The sequence below is a fragment of the Carassius gibelio genome, chromosome B22 (assembly GCF_023724105.1).
Source record: "Carassius gibelio isolate Cgi1373 ecotype wild population from Czech Republic chromosome B22, carGib1.2-hapl.c, whole genome shotgun sequence".
Classification (NCBI taxonomy): Eukaryota; Metazoa; Chordata; class Actinopteri; order Cypriniformes; family Cyprinidae; genus Carassius; species Carassius gibelio.
The window spans coordinates 28,553,840-28,572,118 of record NC_068417.1 but is presented as its reverse complement, the minus strand read 5'-3'; the positions used below and the strand labels follow the sequence as shown (position 1 = coordinate 28,572,118).

At 35.3% G+C, this 18,279-nt stretch overlaps 2 protein-coding genes and 1 long non-coding RNA gene across 4 annotated transcripts in view; 2 read left to right on the top strand and 1 right to left on the bottom strand.

Annotated features, from left to right (window-relative positions):
- Positions 1–18,279, top strand: part of LOC127988353 (receptor-type tyrosine-protein phosphatase C-like) — a 75,659-nt gene that overhangs the window by 7,377 nt on the left and 50,003 nt on the right. The gene's annotated exons all lie outside the window — the stretch shown is intronic.
- On the top strand, positions 434–16,319 carry LOC127988359 (receptor-type tyrosine-protein phosphatase C-like). The gene is made up of 9 exons (XM_052591099.1): positions 434–605; positions 1,127–1,240; positions 1,381–1,512; positions 6,370–6,519; positions 6,672–6,821; positions 7,082–7,299; positions 7,424–7,484; positions 15,216–15,318; positions 15,429–16,319. The coding sequence occupies exons 1-9, from the start codon at positions 449–451 to the stop codon at positions 15,463–15,465; spliced, it is 1,122 nt and encodes a 373-aa protein (XP_052447059.1). The 5' UTR covers positions 434–448; the 3' UTR covers positions 15,466–16,319.
- Positions 10,855–13,739, bottom strand: LOC127988365 (uncharacterized). 2 transcript variants are annotated; one of them, XR_008161621.1, is made up of 4 exons: positions 13,553–13,739; positions 11,986–12,154; positions 11,552–11,705; positions 10,855–11,333 (listed from the first exon to the last, which is right to left on the bottom strand). It is a non-coding gene; the product is annotated as an uncharacterized LOC127988365 (long non-coding RNA). The 2 variants fall into 2 exon arrangements; XR_008161622.1 differs by lacking the exon at positions 13,553–13,739 and adding an exon at positions 12,249–12,462.

Genomic DNA, 18,279 nt, shown 5'->3' with positions numbered 1-18,279 from the left:
GTGTGGATGACTGTAAACTCAGTGGAAACAACACCTTTACTTCCAGTAGTAAGTGTGAAAAAGAAGATTCCTGCATGAATTAAAACAAACTGAAATAGACTCAGATTGGACATAATTTACAGTGACCTCAATAAATGATCTCAAAAATATCCAGTTTGTTAAGTACACTTAACAGATTCATATTTTGTTTACAAAATTTTATGCAGTGATTACAAAGTTTAATGCAATGATTTAATGTCATTTTTAAACTTGATTTTTAAGTCTCCAAATACTCTTTGGGGTCTTTGTATTATATCCTTTGTCAGCATAGAGAGCAATAACAATTCTAATATTTCAGGTGTTTGAACTGTGTTTGTATTTTGTTGCTGAATAGATATTGTGAAGTGATTTGTCTCTCATTTCTTGTACAGAAAATGGAGAAACTGTTCCAAAAACTGTTGTGACAAACATGACAGATAATGAAGTGTGTTTGAAAGGAGAATTCACTGGTATTCAATGGGATCTGACTGAATGTGTTGAAATAACGGAGCAAAACTCTTGTGCATCCACACACACCGTTGTACTGGACACATGTAACTACACAATGAATGTTGCTCTGCCCCCAGGTTGGTATTTAATAAACTCAACAGATGGATCATTATTCAGTTCAGTTTTGTCTGTAGAATAATGATGAATGTTAAATCATTCTCACTCTCTCTCATGATGTAGAATTGACTGTTTTTCAGTTCATGAGAGTGAATCTGAATTGGTCACAACACACATGAGTGTTCTCAATTTGAATTTTACTGGCATTAATTGCAAAATGACTGAATTAAATATAATGATATACACTATACATTTCCCTAGATGCATTTTTAAAACACTAATTATGAATATATGTTTAATATCTGTTTCTTTGCGTATAAGTATCCCATATATGTTGTATTTCATAACAAAATTAAATCAAACAAAGCAGTTTTACACCAATGTTATAATTTTACTTGAACTTTAATTCCACATTTTGTTTGCTGCCTTAATTCAAATTCACTGTCATGTTTCCTGTTTGTTGCTGATGTGTTTGTGATGTGACTTGAAAAGTTTGATCTGTATTATTTTTTTTTTAATGAACTGAATGTTTATGTTTCAGTCAAGCCTCACATAACCTTCAATGAAACTATTCCCTCTCAGTTTGAATGGATGAATAAACCAGAACGATGTAATGCTGCACTGCTTATCATCAACTGCATCAATAATGAGAACAGTAAGTAATGGACATGTTTTGATGGGAGTGTTAAACAGTAATCACATTTTTTTTGTTATTATTGTTTTCATACTATAGATTTGTTGATGATTTAACAGACAAGCAGATGATTAATTCATTTTCTCTTCTTCATTTATCAGAAAAGGGCACAGTTTATGGTTTAAATACCCCAGTGTCATTATTACCAGACACACACTACAGCTGCACTGGAGAATATCCTCATGAGAAACAACCCATCAAGAGTAATGAGCTCGACATTCAGATCAAATGTGGTGAGTTCATTTCAAACACAGATGGCTCTGATTCAGAGTTCTTCTTTTTTCTCTCTCTCTCTCCTGCACACCTGAAAATATTTACCAGTAATGTCATGATAACTATCACAAAATAATATATATTACGAAAGGCAGACAGATGAGATTTATCTTTGACCAGATTCCCAGTTCCCAACGCACTGAATCATCTCCACATCATTACACTCGCACCTCCATGTTTCACTCTGGAGACGGTGTTCTTTGGGTTCAGCACCTGTCCCTTCTTACTCCAAACACAGGCAACATCTCCATGACAAAAGAGCTCTACTTTTGTTTTATCTGAGCGAACGATGTGTTTTCAGTAGAGTTTTTCTCCAGGATGTCCATCAAACTTCAGTCTAGCTTGGAGGTGTCTCTTCTTCAGAAGAGTTGTTTTTCTTGGTCTGCAGCCACACAGTCTATTCCTATCCGTGCCTCTAGTGTCTGTCTTCATTGAGACTTGACTGAATTATCACTAGAGTCTCGGCAGTTGTTCTTGGGTCTTTAGAAACCTCTCTCAATATTTTTCTAAAAACAAAATCCTTTTGTACTTCTAATAGTAATAGTTAATACTCTCAAGGCTGCTCTTGACACCTGAAAATGCTTTCTTTATGAGCATTAACAAGTCTAAACTATTTTTTTTTTTGTCTTTGCCATGATGACAACATATTATCTTACTTCATCATCAGTTTACAGTGTAATTTAAAGGTTTAGAGGATTATGTTAATTAGGCAAGTTAGATTAGTTAACAACACTCATTGAACAACAGTGGTTTGTTCCGTAGCAATAATTTCTTTTACATCATTCTTTTATTCCAGTCAAATTGAAATAAACTTTTCTCCAGATTAAAAATATAATAAGAAATACTGTGTTTAAATTCCCTTGCTCTGTTAAACATCACGTGTGAAAAATCTGAAAAAGGACTGAAATTGTATAAGGGGCTAATCATTTTGTCTTCAATTGTATATAATAGGGGTTGAATGACTTCTGTTGTATTTTTTTTTTTTAAGTCAACATTTATTTGATGAAAGTTGATGACTAGTCGCTGATGACATCATTAATGAACAAATACATCTGGAGCCGTGTGCACAGCTATGGCACAGGCTATGCAGTAACAGGGCTTTCCACATGGCTATTTCTCCTATAACAGCTGATTTTGATCAGTTCTTTTGTCTTTGGGTCAATATATTTCTCACAGATTTCTGCTCATTCTAAATCAGATACAGATAAAGTAGCACAGTAAAGATTCATTTGAATGTGTGTGTGAATTAATTCTACCTGGGAGCGTCTCTCTACTAGTAGGGAGGCTGTGCGGTTTAGTTATTAAGAAATATATGTGTAAACTTTTCAGTTTCTAAGCTATTTTATTGAGAAATCACAGAACAGTGTTGATAATAAATTTCCGAGCTGAATGGTTCTGTGCTAGCAATCTGCGTGTGACGTACTGTACAAGTTTTTGTCTGAAGCTGTGTGTGCGTTACAGAGCAGCAGCACATAAGATAAGACTAATAGCAATTTCTGCCATGCCATCTGGAATTAAAACTACTATGAAAGGGTTAATTTATTGTATAGTCAATTTACACCAATTTTACCAGCACTATACTTACACAGCAAAATTGCCAGTGTTAATTAAACTCTAGCAGAGTTAAAATCAACTCCGAAAAAGTGTGCATATTGTCCCAATCTTTTCAGAATTACTTTAACACTCTTCAGAGAGTTATATGTTTAACACTATGATTGAGTTATATGTACACGGAACTCTGGTCCACACCACAGAGTGTTGATTTTTCCTTAACACCAGTGTAAAGTTACAATTTAACACATTTAAGATAGATTTTAACTCTTGATATTTTAACTCCAGTGTATTGAGTTAGCATTACAAAAACTCTCCTGCAGAGCAAAAACCCTCCTGGACTGTATATATGACAATAAATAAATTAATCCACAAATCAATACATGTTTACATTTATTTATTTAAATTGAAACATTGTAACTTTATCCCTGCACAAAAATGTCTTCACATTCAGTGTTTTCAATACATGTAAACAACATGTTCTTACAAAAATTAAAACAATGTTAAAGCAAATCAGTGTAAAGGCACAAAATACGTATTCTTATTTGGTCCATATGTATTCTGAATTTCATTAGGTTTATCCACCTTTTTCCTGATGTATAAATGGGTGCCGCCATTTGTAAATTCTATAGGTGTAGCTTCCGGTCCCATTTGTGTCCAGCTATTTTGCATCCAGCTGCTTGATACAATTGATGTGTCCTATAATACCAATTTGAATCTGTTATCTATATTAAGAACACACTTGTTTGTAATGCAAACAGTTTTACCGTTTACTGCACGTTGTTATTCTCCTCGTTATAGCAGCTAATGAAACAAAGTCTCACTCATAGACTTACTTAGTCTAGGTCGTACTTAGCTGATGTGTGGCCTGGTGCAAAGCAAGGAGCGTTCCCGGGTGGGGGGCTCATTCAGTCGGTTTACCCCTCAAGTGTGGAGTCTGTTGCGATCGCACTAGTTGCACCCCGTAGGGACGGCCCTGGCTGGATGTATGTTACTGATCACTGAACAAAGTCTGTGCCAGTGGCGTTTGGACCTCCTTGGAGAAATAGTATCTTTCTTTTTTTGTTCAGGACGACAGGATGTGGTTCTCTGCTGTTTCCAGCTGAGCATGAAATCCACTCCCACTTGCAGCATCACAAAAGTGCTCCTGTAAAGTTGGGGAGAAAAAACAGAATAAATTCACATTCATTTATCAAAGCTGTTATTAACAACTGAAATATCAGAGACAAGTATCAAGTACAATACAATAATAATTTACTCAAAACATTTACCCTAAAATTCTGTCATAATTTTTTTTTTTTTTTTTTTTTTTTTTTTTAATCTTCATGTGGTTCTAAAACTGTATGACATACATGTCTTACATGTGGAACAGCATGAGTATTAGTAAATAACAATTCAGGTGAAACATTTCTTTTAAGGGTTATTTCGCCCCACCCCCACCCCCCCCAAAAAAAAATGACGTCATAATTTATTTACGTGACTGTTGGTCTATGTGCTTGAATGTGCCTTAATGAGACTCTTTTAGCAAAGCAAAGCAATTCAATCCAACTCAACTAGGAAAAGCACACAAGTTGTGGACAATCAAGATGAATAAAAACAAAATAAAATACAATCTATATACAGTACTTTTTTCTCTGAGGTTAATATATCTGTGTTCATTGCAACAGGAAGTGATCACTTTCATCTGTCAGCTGTCATTTTGACTGTGATGACAAAAATGAAGCTCCAGTACGGAGTCACATTTTTATTAATCTTGATTTTTTTCTCAGAACTTGTGAGCAATTCAGAGTGAACTGAATTAATAGTGTCTCATGAACACACAGTCATGCACAGAGAACAACAATCAAGTCAGGATGTTGGTTAAATAAAATGAAAAAGTTCTCACCCAACCTTATTGTATACCTGCAGAAAACTTGTAATATACATCACATGATACATAAGACCACTCTGTTATACTTTGGCTTCTATTTTAACAGCTTGACGTTATTCGCCATAGACTGACATTATATGGGCAAGCACATCTGGGACATTTTATTTAAATCTCCTTTTGTTGTCTGACAAAGAAATGTATGACACAGGACAAATTCAAGAGTGAGCACGCACAGCAACTCTGCATATTTACACCACCAGAGGGGGCTGTTACACTAGCTGTAATTCAACACCACAATTTTAACACTTTACTCTAAAAGTACCCAACACTAGGATTTCAACACTAAAGATTTTGTCACCCCAAAATTAAAGAAACTCACTTTAATGATTTTTACCAATCGGGAGAGTTTCTAAGGGTTAGATTTAATTTGGATATGTTATTATGTAAATTTTGTAACTCATCTCCAGATGATACAGAGCATATTTATTTTGCTTGAAAATATTCAATTAATTACCACGCTGAATGTTTATGTACTCGCAATCTGCCTGTGACGTACAAGCTTCTGTATGAAGCTGTGTATGCGTTACAGAGCAGCAGCACATAAGATTAGAACAGCGATTAACAGACCTGAAATAATAGATGTTTTAAACGTGCATTCTCCCGTATAGTTTCGAGCATTCAGTAATATAATCACACATGTCTTGTGGAGCGCTTTCAGAGTCTTCATTTATTTGTAATTTCCTGTTTGGAAACATAAATGTAGAAGTCCTTCTGATATTTCTTATTCTGTTGCACCCTCTAAGTGTCATGGCAGAGCATTAAAGTTAGTCTGTGTAACCCCTAGTGTTAATTTTCATTAAAGCGAAGTGACTGAACATAAATATAGGAGCCTGAAAAAAAGCTAATTTTAGAAGAAAATTTCAAACACCACTTAAAAGGCATAATATTCAATATATGAAAATATATTTATGAAAAATGTTAAATGTTAAACAATTAAAGTGTTTTTATCATTATATTATAACAACATATTTGGTTTCATTCTTTTAATTTGTCCACTTTGTTTTATTAGTGAATTTTAACTCTATTCTTTTCACCAAACTTACTGTATCACTTTGACTTCACTGAAACGACAAGGCATAAATTAAAGATTATTTTATTGTGTTTTTTATCTGTTTGTTTGTTACATTTTAAAGATGTTATTTTTTAACAAAAGTTGACATTGATAGTCAATGTTATCCAATACGCTGACAATTGTGACCGAGGAATCCAAATGAGACTACTGCACTTTTCTTTTCTTTATTTTTTTATTTTTTTGAGTCATGCAGAGCCTTGTGTACCCTCGACTAGTGAAGATTTGTTTTGAATTGTTTGTGATTTCTATTTTACTTTCTTACAGATTGGCAAAAGAATGGTCAATTTCAGCCCCTATCCAGCAGATCATTGGAAATCTCCTGGACTTCACTCGAGGGAGATCGATGCTCAGGGATTGAATGGGACAGTTATTCAGCCAGCTGCAAAACACCTGACAGACATGGAAACAATCATCGTAAGAGCTCAAACTCTCCTGTTGTTTTACCAATACAGCATCACTGAAATAATCATCTGTACATTATCTGTAATAATACTCCAGGGTCTTTATGATATTAGTAAAGGTAATAGATGTTCAGTGTCTTATTCAGGTATGTTTTGTCTTTTCAGCTGGGAGCTGTACACAAGACAGTGGCACTAGTACAGTCTGTAGTATTACTGGATTATTGCCATATACAGACTATGCATGCAGTATTACTGGAACAATCAAACAAACAAATTATGTCATTTACACTGTTTACAGTAAAACACATTCTGCTGGTAAGTTTTTTTTTCTTCTATTTTTCCTTTAGATCTCTTTCCTCTGTCATTCTTCATTTTGCAGTTATTGTATGGATAATAAGATTTACCCCATGTATTTTCTGTCTATAATGTGTATTGTTAATAATTTAATCTTTTCAAACAATTAACAATTTACTGCTGAATGAAGTTTTCATAAATATTGCAATGAAGTGCTATTTGTATGTAAATGAAAGGTCATTGTGTGTCTTAAATGTGTTTTGTTTCATTGTGTTTGATAGAGCCCGATTTCAGATCACAAATTGAAGTAACTCACCCTTCTCACAATTCTCTTGAAATAAAATGTGAAAACAAGGGACCAAAGATAGTCTGGAATGGAGGAGAGGGAACATTTGAAGCTGAAATCACATACAATGGAGAACCTCTAATCACCAAACACAAAACTAAATGTTCATTTCATTTTCAAAATCTTTACTACCTTACAACATATAAAATTCAGGTACCTAAATCCCACTTCATTTCTTTCACCATCTGTCATTCAGCATGCCAAAGAGTTAGTGTTGGAATTGCTGTTAATGCAATGTTTTCATGTTTGTTTCACAGTAAATATTTGTTATTTTCAGATTACAGCCAAGAATAAAGAAGGACATTTAGCTTTCATTACCTCTGAAGCTACCACTCGGTGTAAGAACAACCTTTTCTCATTCCAGCCAAACTATAGATATTTGCCATTTTCAGTTCAGCTCTATCATTTTTATCTGTTCATGTTAATATAAAGTTAATATGGCCACCACGCACACACACACACACACACACATTTATATATATATAAATTGTATATATATCTCTTAATCAGTGTTCAAAAAGGATAACATTTTTAACTTTTAAAGAGCAATTGCATAAGGAAATATATATTTTTTTTTATATGGAAAGCTTTATATATATTTTTTTTTATTTACTTCTCAACTATACATTTATGCTGTGTTTTTGTGGAAATTTTGATGTTTTTAACCTATTTACTGCACAATTATAAATAAATTGTCTCATGAAAAAAAAAATCACTTAAATGTCGATCTTAAAACCTAAATTGTTTTGGGACATTGCTCTACGTGTTAGGGATAGAATACTGACATCTGCTGGATTGTGGAAAAACTTCAGAAATTATAATTAAAGAAAGAACGCGCAATGACCACATATATCCAATAGAGGTCCAGGGACTCGACTCATTTCATTTTTCTTGATGCTTCAACTACACTGTTAAAAAATTACTGTAAATTTTACAGTAAAATACTGGCAGCAGGGTTGCCAGCCAGGTACTGTAAATTTTACAGTAGTCGTACTGTAATTTAGTTTACAGATTTTTCCTGTATTCTCAATTACAGTAAAATTCTGTAAATTAAATTACAGTAAGACTACTGTAAAATTTACAGTAACTGGCTGGCAACCCTGCTGCCAGTATTTTACTGTAAAATTTATAGTAATTTTTTTATATTTTGTATACTGCATTTTTACAAAAAAATATATTATATACTGCATTTTTAATACATTGTATATGGCATTTAACAATTATTTAAATAGCAAATGCACACTTTCAAGTAGTTTACTGTGCAAAGCAATTCTTTGAAAAAAAAGCATATGTGTATTTGCTATATTTAAAGTATGTAAAATGATAGCATACAATATATTTTCCCTATTGCTGACTTAACTTAAACTGCATAAAGTGTTATATAATGCATAACTTAATTCACCAAAAAAAATAAAAAAATAACATTTTTAAAATCTAAAAAAAAAAACAGGTCAAAATGTTATATATCACTTTCAAATTTACATAAAAAAATGACATAAAAAGTATATTATTTTGAACTCATTTTTATTTATTTTAAAATTATTTCATTTTTTTTTAAATGGATATGAAATTTTGGCATGATTTCTTTTTTATTACTTGGAACATAATGGCCATCATGGACCTTGACACAAAGAAATATTCAAACTGCGTTATAACCGAAACATGACCAACATGGTCATATTAAAACAGTTCACCCAAAAGTGAAAATTCTGTCATTTCTCACCCTCATGTCATTCCACACCCTTAAAACCTTTGTTCATCTTCACAACACACATTAAGATATTTTTTATAAAACCTGATGGCCCAGTGATGCCTACATTGCTAGCAAGTGTAACGACAGGTAAAAGAGGAGGAAGCAATTGCAGGCAATCAGATGATGTTTATTAGAAAGAGAGTCCAGAATGTTGGCAATGGCAAGGAAGGTCTACGGTGGCGTGAGAAGAGCTGGATGGTGAAGTCGATGGTGCAGGTGAAGGTGGTCAATGGTTGAAACCAGGAACAGACCGGAACACTGACACAAGGACGACAACACGAACCCAATCCAGCACACGAACACGGAAGACGGTAATCCAACTAGGACACGGAGACATGAGAGAGGATCTGACAACAGAGAGAGAGCGAGGTGAGTATAAGTAGCTGAGGTGTGATGAGGATCAGCTGGAGCGAGACAATCAACACCCAGGTGATGACAATCAACTAAACGAGCACATGGAGACAACGTAAGTACAAAAACAGCCACAAAACATGACACGGAGGAAACACTGGATTTCCTACCGTGACAGTAGGCTACCCTCTCCCCTAGGACGTCACCTGACGTTCCCAGCCTGCTTTACCTGTAGATTGTAATCATCTATAAGGTGGTGATCCAATATGTCCCGAGCAGGAACCCAGCTTCTCTCCTCCGGACCGTAACCTTCCCAATCCACCAAGTACTGAAAACCGCGTCCCCTCCGTCTAGAGTCCAGAATACGATTAACCGAATAGGTGGTTTCCCCATTAACGAGACGAGGCGGGGGGGGGAACCGGGGCAGGCGGATTAAGACGGGAAGAAATCACCGATTTAATTTTGGACACATGGAACACGGGATGAATCCTCCTGTACGCCGGAGGAAGGCTAAGACGCACGGTTACCGGATTAATAATCTTGGTAATAGAAAACGGGCCAATAAATTTGGGAGCAAGTTTGTTAGAAACGGAACGCATAGGAATATTCTGGGTAGAAAGCCACACTCTTTGACCGACGACGTAACGGGGAGGCTTCGACCGGTGGCGATCGGCCTTAGCCTTGGTGCGCGACCTAGCCTGGAGCAGAGCTCTGCGAGCTCTGGTCCAGGTGCGGTGACACCTCTGGACTAGTGCGTGTGCGGAGGGGACCGAAACCTCGGATTCCGTACTGACAAAATTAGGTGGTTGGTACCCTAAACTACACTTAAATGGAGACATGCCCGTAGATGACACTGGCAAAGAATTGTGTGCGTACTCCACAACTGAGAGTTGCTGACACCAGGACGAAGGATTATTGGAAGCCAAACATCATACGAACACGGAAGACGGTAATCCAACTAGGACACGGAGACATGAGAGAGGATCTGACAACAGAGAGAGAGCGAGGTGAGTATAAGTAGCTGAGGTGTGATGAGGATCAGCTGGAGCGAGACAATCAACACCCAGGTGATGACAATCAACTAAACGAGCACATGGAGACAACGTAAGTACAAAAACAGCCACAAAACATGACACGGAGGAAACACTGGATTTCCTACCGTGACAGCAAGATCATTTCCCTTTCCAATGCCCAGAAAGGTACTAAAAACATATTTAAAACAGTTTATGTGACTACAGTGGTTCAACCTTAGTGTAATGAAGCAATGAAAATACTTTTTGTGTGCCAAAAAACAAAATAATGACTATTCAACAGTATCTCGTGATGGATGACACTGCTTCATGAAGCTTCAAAGCTTTATTAATCTTTCAGTTCAAATCAGAGCATATCAAACTGCCAAAGTCACATGATTTCAGTAAATGAGGCTTCGTTACGTCATAAGTGTTTTGAAATTTCAATGGTTCGTGTGACTTTTGCAGTTTGATACACGTTCTGAGCAAATGATTTGAAACAAAAGATTCGTAAAGCTTCTAAGCTTCATGAAGCAGTGTTTTGAGATCGCCCATCACTAGATATAGTTGAATAAAATCGTTGTTTTGGGAGGTGGGGGGGGGGGGGGGGGGGGGGGGGTTGGCAAAAAAAGTATTCTCGTCGCTTTATAATATTTAGGTTGAACAACTGTAGTCACATGAATTGTTTTAAATGTTTTAGAGGCTTTCTGGGCATTGAAAAAAAGAAATGATCTTGCTAGAAATGCACGCTTCACTGAGCCACATCTTATTATGTGTTGTGAGGATGAACGAAGATCTTACGGGTGTGAAACGACATAAGTTATTATTGACTTAATTTTCATTTTTGGGTGAACTAATCCTTTAAAAACCACAAAGACATTTTCAGATAGCTATCATCATTAAGGAATAGACCAATATTGCCAAACAAGTCATACAAAAAAAAGTGATGCATGACTGACCGGAAGGAGCCGCGCACTTGCAGAAGTCATACAAACTTTCCATCAAACAGATAAAAATCAACCAAATAACAATTATGCTCCAGATGAAGTTCCATCCCAGGATTCAAAGTGTGACTAGAAATATTGAAAAGAGTAAAGAGGACAATACATTAGATATATTACAAAACATAATAATACTTTCAGAAACAAATAGGGGGAGGACAGATACAGTCAGAGACAGATACAGGGATGAGAGGTACAGTCAGAGAGAGACAGAGGGATGAGAGGTACAGTCAAAGGCAGATAGAGAACAATAAAAGGAAGACGCAATCTTGGTGTGTGTGTATCCTTACATTTCAGAAATTCCATTGGAATTTGCACAGAAGAGTGGCAACATGTGGGTTGACTGCCACACATTTTCTTCTGTATCACTTGTCCTGCTTTTATTTCGATGGCACTTTTCCCTTGGCTTTGGGTCCTCTCTCTGGATTTATGCCCACAAAGCACCTAAAGGGTCATGAAACAGACAATATGTAATTAAGAGCGGTTTTAGGACCTCCAAGAAAGTTGGAGATGTCCACTAATAATAAAAAAAAAAACATATTTAACTCAATAGCTTGCTGGTGTTAAATAGGGAGACAAATATATTCTCTTCTCGAGTTAAGACACATTGTTTTAAAGGCATCAACAGAAATAACACTGATAACATAACATTATTAAAAGGAATGTTCTGATATAACTTATCTATAAAATGCTGGTTCTGAAGTTGTTAGAATTCAACCATTACCTTTGAATGAACTCCAAGGTACACACTGCTTCCTCCTGATACTCAAGATTAAACTAGTAATAAGCAGCAAACAGAGTGGCAAGGCCGGACAGGAAACTGGGCTGAGTGCCCTCACACACCACCTCGCCTTCAATACTCAGCATCCAGTGCCCACTTGTCAAAGTGTCTCCTAAAACAATCAATATCACAATAGTAATTAATACCTATACCATTTTTTTTTTTTTTTTTTTTGTATTTCAGATTTTTACATTTACATTACATACTATATTTAGTAGGGGTGGGATAAAAATGTGATTCTTAAATGTATCGCAATGCATAAGCAGACGATTCTGAACTGATTCACAAATGTCAAAAATAAATTTTCTAAACGTTAATTAATGTAATGTTGACGGAAAGTAAAAGGCGGATCTCTGAAACGCGGAAGTGCATGCCCAGACAGTCTGTGACATGCACATATTTCTTTTAATGTCTATGGTGTGTATCCACTGGCGCAGAGCAAGCGTTTTGAGACCTATAACGTTACTTGAGCGTTTTCAGTCCATTTAATGGAAGTTGAGCTTCCATAGTTGCATATGGTTTGTGGTGGATCGATTATGCAGCAAAATGCCTCCTAATGTTTAAACAGACTGCAAGCACTTTGTTTTTTTCTTCCTGAACCTTCTGGTTGTTCGTTCATTTGAAATGACTCGAAAAAAGATTCGTTCATTTTGCTGAACGAGACTCAAAAGTCCGATTCGGTAAAATGATCCGAACTTCCCATCACTACAACTGATGATAAGATTCAAGTCATAGACGCAATAAAACAACTCGTTTGTTTATTGGTCAGTGTCGCGCATGATCAGTTCATTTGTTCAAGTGTCACCGCACTGATAAGGAGCATTTGTGCACCCTGTGCCAAAATACACACAAGATTTGCCGGCCGACATAAATATAGACACATATATATAAATAGCATATTTAATAATTTCAAAGAAAACGTATTTGGTCGCCCTAAGGTAATAAATTAGGCTAACTATACAAAGCAGATTTTATATCAAACAGATTTGTTAAAGTTTTCACATTAACGTTACCTGAAGTTAGCAAATGCTCAAAAAAAATCTACATCTCACTGGTTACGTTAACCTCTTAGAAAAGCACCACTGAGAATTTATATGACACACACATCCTCCGTGAGCGACCCTGACTGACCGCAAGGCTTTAGAAACGCGTTTTATTTCGGCGCCCGTGTTAACAGATGACTGCATGTGCAAAGTTGTTTTACATCATAAAATAATCACGACGAAGTGTGCTGATAAACACTAAGTTACAGTGAATATAAACTATTAGCACTGAAACATGTCATTCATAACGAAGGATTCCAGAGATTTTCTGTCCATGGCTGCTATAGCGCCGGGGGATGTGTGAAATCCTACTGCGACCGCGCTACTGAAACCCCGCGCAATTCTGCCTCGCGCCCCGCGGACGGATGATGCTTGAATCTGGGGTTACCAATATAATCCGCGAATGTAGATGCATTCATATACTATAAACTACCAAACAAGAAATATAAAAAACTGAAGTCACTTACCACAGTTGTGAATCACTCCTCTTGTCTTTAACGTTAATCTCCTCGACCGTTGACGATGCGGCTCCGAAGATTTGAAATTTACAGCAAAATTCTGTAAATTTGAGTCAGACCTACACGTGACCCCAGAATGCATTGCAGTTTACAGCAATATGCTGTATTATTAAAAAAACAGTCCGCGGCTGTAAAATAATGCTGTAATTTTTACAGCAATTCATTACAGTGTACTCCTCACAACTTTATGAATAACAACTTTGTCACTTTTGTGAATATATATTTAAACATTCCGAACTACATAAAAAAATCTGTATTTTTTTTTTCCAAATTTAGAATTTGTTGTTGTTGTCTGATATGTTTGAATTATCTGCTTTTGCAAATTATACAAACATTTATACATACCTTTTCCTTCTCTTTCTCTCTCTCTCTGTGTGTGTGTGTGTGTGTGTGTGTGTGAGGGAACATGCTTGTTCCATGTTGCATTTGTGACATTTTTCAGATTTATGCCAGTTTAGTTGATTTTCTCCAATTTCTATAAAAAATGCTCTCTGTTGCGGTCACATACAGTACATGACTGTGTTTGTATGAGATGGAATGTTTGTTACATTTTTTATTCATGCTCCAGGACCAGACTTTGGTTTATATGTAGATATATTCTGATTATGGATTTACTTTTATTTTTGACAAACAAAATGAAAAAAAAAAAAAAAAAAAAAAAATCCCATTCATTTTCAATGTGGGGTAATTTTGACCCCAAACACCTTAAACTATATATTTTTTCTCTTTACACACCTTTAAAACAACGAAATCTAGCTCCGTTTTTTTTGTGCGCATTTAGATAGATTTAGGAAAAGTCTAGGAGTTTCATGCCCCTGAGATGAAGGTAACACTTTTGAAAAGTGAAGGAAGTCAAGTGGGGTTCCCTGATACCCCAAACACTGATTACATACACACACATATATATATATATATATATATATATATATATATATATATATATATATATATATATATATATATATATATATATCACAGATATGAATGAAGGATCCAAAACCAGAGATGACAGAAATAACAGTCTTTAATGAATTAATAAACAAAGGCAGTCCATCATTAAAGCACACCTAACTGGTAAAAGGTAACTTGAAAGGAAAAAAGACAAGACAAGAATTAGGTGAGTACTTATCAATATACAGACAGGATAAAACTGCTGACAAAACACATGGCATGTAACAATAATCCAACCAAGAATCTACCAGAGCAAACACCAGATAAAGGGTGAACACTTAGGGCAAAGTAGAAACAGGTGTCAAAGCAAATCAGTGCAAGCGCTGATTGCAATGACAAACAGGGGAATGAAGAGAGAGAGGTCAGCAGAAAAGACAAAAGAGAAAGTGTAATATGGTAATGAGCTAATAAGGTGTGTGTGTGTGTGTGTGTGTGAAGAAACCTGACTCATGACAAAAAAAAAATAATATATATATATATATATATATATATATATATATATATATATATATATATATTCTACAAGCTTTTATTAGGCTGCTGTTATGGTATTGTTTTATTTTCTACAAAACCTTTTTTAATGAAGACAACAACTGAAGATTGCACATTTAAATGTAGGGAAGCAGTTTATTCAGCCTAGTTTCATGTGTTTCTTCCTCAGATAACGTTAAGGCTGTATTTGGATTCCGGGTTTTCCTGGGTGTTGTGACATCAATTGCACTCCTGTTTGTGTTCTTCGAAACGTACTTTCACAAAAGAAAACGGTCAGTGTCCCAGTAAATCCCAGCTGTCCTCTGAACTCTTAAGACACATTGTTTTCTGTGAACGTTCATCAAATGTTCATCAATGTTTCTAATGGAATTTCTCTCCACAGTGATAAAGAAGATGGAGAAGATGAAGATTGTATGTGAATGTTCCTATGCATGTACACAGAATGGAGACCAAACAACAGACGAGGGAGTGAATATGAATGGCTGCAGTTTTATGGACAAATACTGTGTTAAAATTAAAACCCGTGTATCATCAGAATAGATGACTGCATATCCAGAGGAAGCTCAACTTTTGGACATTATTTACAGTGACTGCAAAAAAAAGTATTTTTATGCTTGCGACACACTTGAATGTAATTTCTTAAAAATAAAAGATTTTGTTACATTATATAATGATAGTTGTCTTTAAATGTGATTAAATCCATCCAAATACTCTTTGGCGACAGAAGGGTGTAAATTCATTACATTTTCTGTCAGCATTTAATGTTAAAGTTTTGTTTAAATTAATTGTTTGCCACAACCTTGCCTAACAGTATTATGTTAACAAATGATTGGACCATAAATGCAGTGCAGTACAGAACTGAGGTTTAAATACCAGGACATCTTCACTTGTCTGAAAAGTTTAACAAGATGTGTTCCGGACTGACACAACTACAAGAATTAAGAGCCAATGGATGCAGACAAGACATTACAACTTTATTCCACATAATTGTTTACATCAGTTATGTAGTTTAGTAGTGAATATATTCAAAACTGAAAAAAGGAATACATTTACCATGCATCATTTACTATTATTATTTGGCATGTATCATTTCATATAGCCATGTATTATTTGTTTTATTTGCCTAAGTATAATATCAGTAGGCTATATGACAATGATATCCTGTTATACAGTATAAGCTCAGTCTACTATTTCAGTCACCATAGAAACTCTCATTGTGGTACATTCTCAGAATACAGAATAGACTGGTCAATGAATGCATTTAAAGATACAATTCATTTCAGTTCTTCAACACTATCCTTTTAAAATCGGGCATCTCAATTTACATATTTAGGAATTGAGAAATAATTTGCAGTCATTATTCAAAAACAACTTCCCCCCCTCTAGTGGCCAAGTGCAAAAAAAGTATTCAGTTTTGGAAATCACTATCTATTTTCTTATGAAAGGTTTATCTTTTTCAGATTTATTTTATTTTTGCCTAATATTTTTAAGCAAATTGACTCATTATACCTATTTTAGTGAGACTATAAAGCCCATAGAATAAGTAAAAACACTTTTGTGAATCTAAAGCTGAAAGTGGAATGGCTCTTTCAAACTATCCTAATGTGGTTAAGACAGCATTTTCACAAGCTTGGGTCCAAACGGAAAGAAAAGTATGTGGCACATCTGACATATGGCATATAATCTACTTTACAACTCACTGTTTACAACTCTCAAAACTTAACCTTCTAGAAGGTGTACAATGGTAGCATGGAGTAGGTGAAATAAGTGACATGCTCTGGATTAATGAGTTAGACAATATTCATAAATACCATATTATATAGGCACTACCTTATTCAGTTTCAGCTCATTCATCAGCTTCATTATGCTAAAACAAAGCTACATAGACTTTTCCCCAATATGTGATCAAAGCCATTTGTAAAATGGAAGTATACTGAACAAATTTATAAATGCAACACTTTTGTTTTTGCCTCTATTTTCATGAGCTGAACACAAAGATCTAAGACTTTTTCTATGTACACAAAAGGCCTATTTCTCTCAAATATTGTTCACAAGTCTGTCTTAGTCTGTGTTAGTGAGCATTTCTTCTTTGCCGAGATAATCCATCCACCTCACAGGTGTGGCATATCAAGATGTTGATTAGACAGCATGATTATTGCACAGGTGTGACTTAGGAATGGAATCTGTAGTTAAATATTAATATTCTTTATTTATTTATTTATTTTTTAGCCATAGGAAATCTCTCCTCTCTCTCCTTTGTCTCCCTGTCTCTCTCTCTTTCTCTCTCTCATTTCTCTGTCTCTTCTTTCTTCTCTATCCTTGGACTCTCGTTCTCGTTTCTCCTCTTGCTCTCATCTTTTTCTTTCTGTTCTTTCATCCCTTTCCATCATCTCTCTCCATCTCCTCTCCTCCCTTTGTACTGCTTCCATTTCTCTTTCTGCTTCCCTCTCCTCCATCTCGTGGATTAGCTCCTCAATGTCCTTCCTCTTCCTCCCTACTCTTTCAGCTCTTGACTTCACTGAGTATGGTGAGGTTACAGCAACATCTGATCTGGATGAGGCAATCAGGTTGGATGGTGTGGTGGAAGGTCTGTCCCCATTGCCTCATCCAAGTCAGAATACCACTTCCAAGATGCTTCTGTAACCTCACCATCCTCGGTGCTCACACCAGTCTGTGGACAGTCAATTATATTCATTAGATTACTGCATTATACTATAACATGGAAAAAAAAAATAGCATGATCAAATCATGAAAGAATTCTAATTTTGGGGTGAACAATTACTATTATTATTATTATTATTATTATTAAATCTTTTTTCATGTGTTTTTTTTTTTTTAAAGTTTTCCCATTTTATTTTAACTTGAGCAGCAGAAATGTTTCTGCTCTCTCACAATAAATGCACAGAAATCGAGCACAAAAATAATACAGTAAGACCTTTACTTGAAGTGTTAGTATGTACTACATACAGTGTTAACGGCACCTGTATAAAATTACATTTTACATGATTTGTTTTCTAACTCAAAACATGGCAGCATCAGCATTCCAGTGAAGAGAACTTGATAGCCACTCTCCACTAGATAAGTCATTACTTATGTTGCTAGTTGACAATAAAAGAGTTAAAAGTGACTAACCAGATTAAATATGTAATGCAAGGTTTGATTAATGAATAAATAACACATTTCAAGAAGCAAATCATTACACTGATCTGGATAGAGGGGGGTTTGTGTAGGAG

Coding starts and splice junctions, on each gene's coding strand:
- LOC127988359 (XM_052591099.1), top strand. CDS start 449: ATGACAGATAATGAAGTGTGTTTGAAAGGAGAATTCACTGGTATTCAA. Junction 1,513..6,369: donor CGACATTCAGATCAAATGTG/GTGAGTTCATTT, acceptor ACTTTCTTACAG/ATTGGCAAAAGAATGGTCAA. Junction 6,520..6,671: donor CAGACATGGAAACAATCATC/GTAAGAGCTCAA, acceptor TTGTCTTTTCAG/CTGGGAGCTGTACACAAGAC.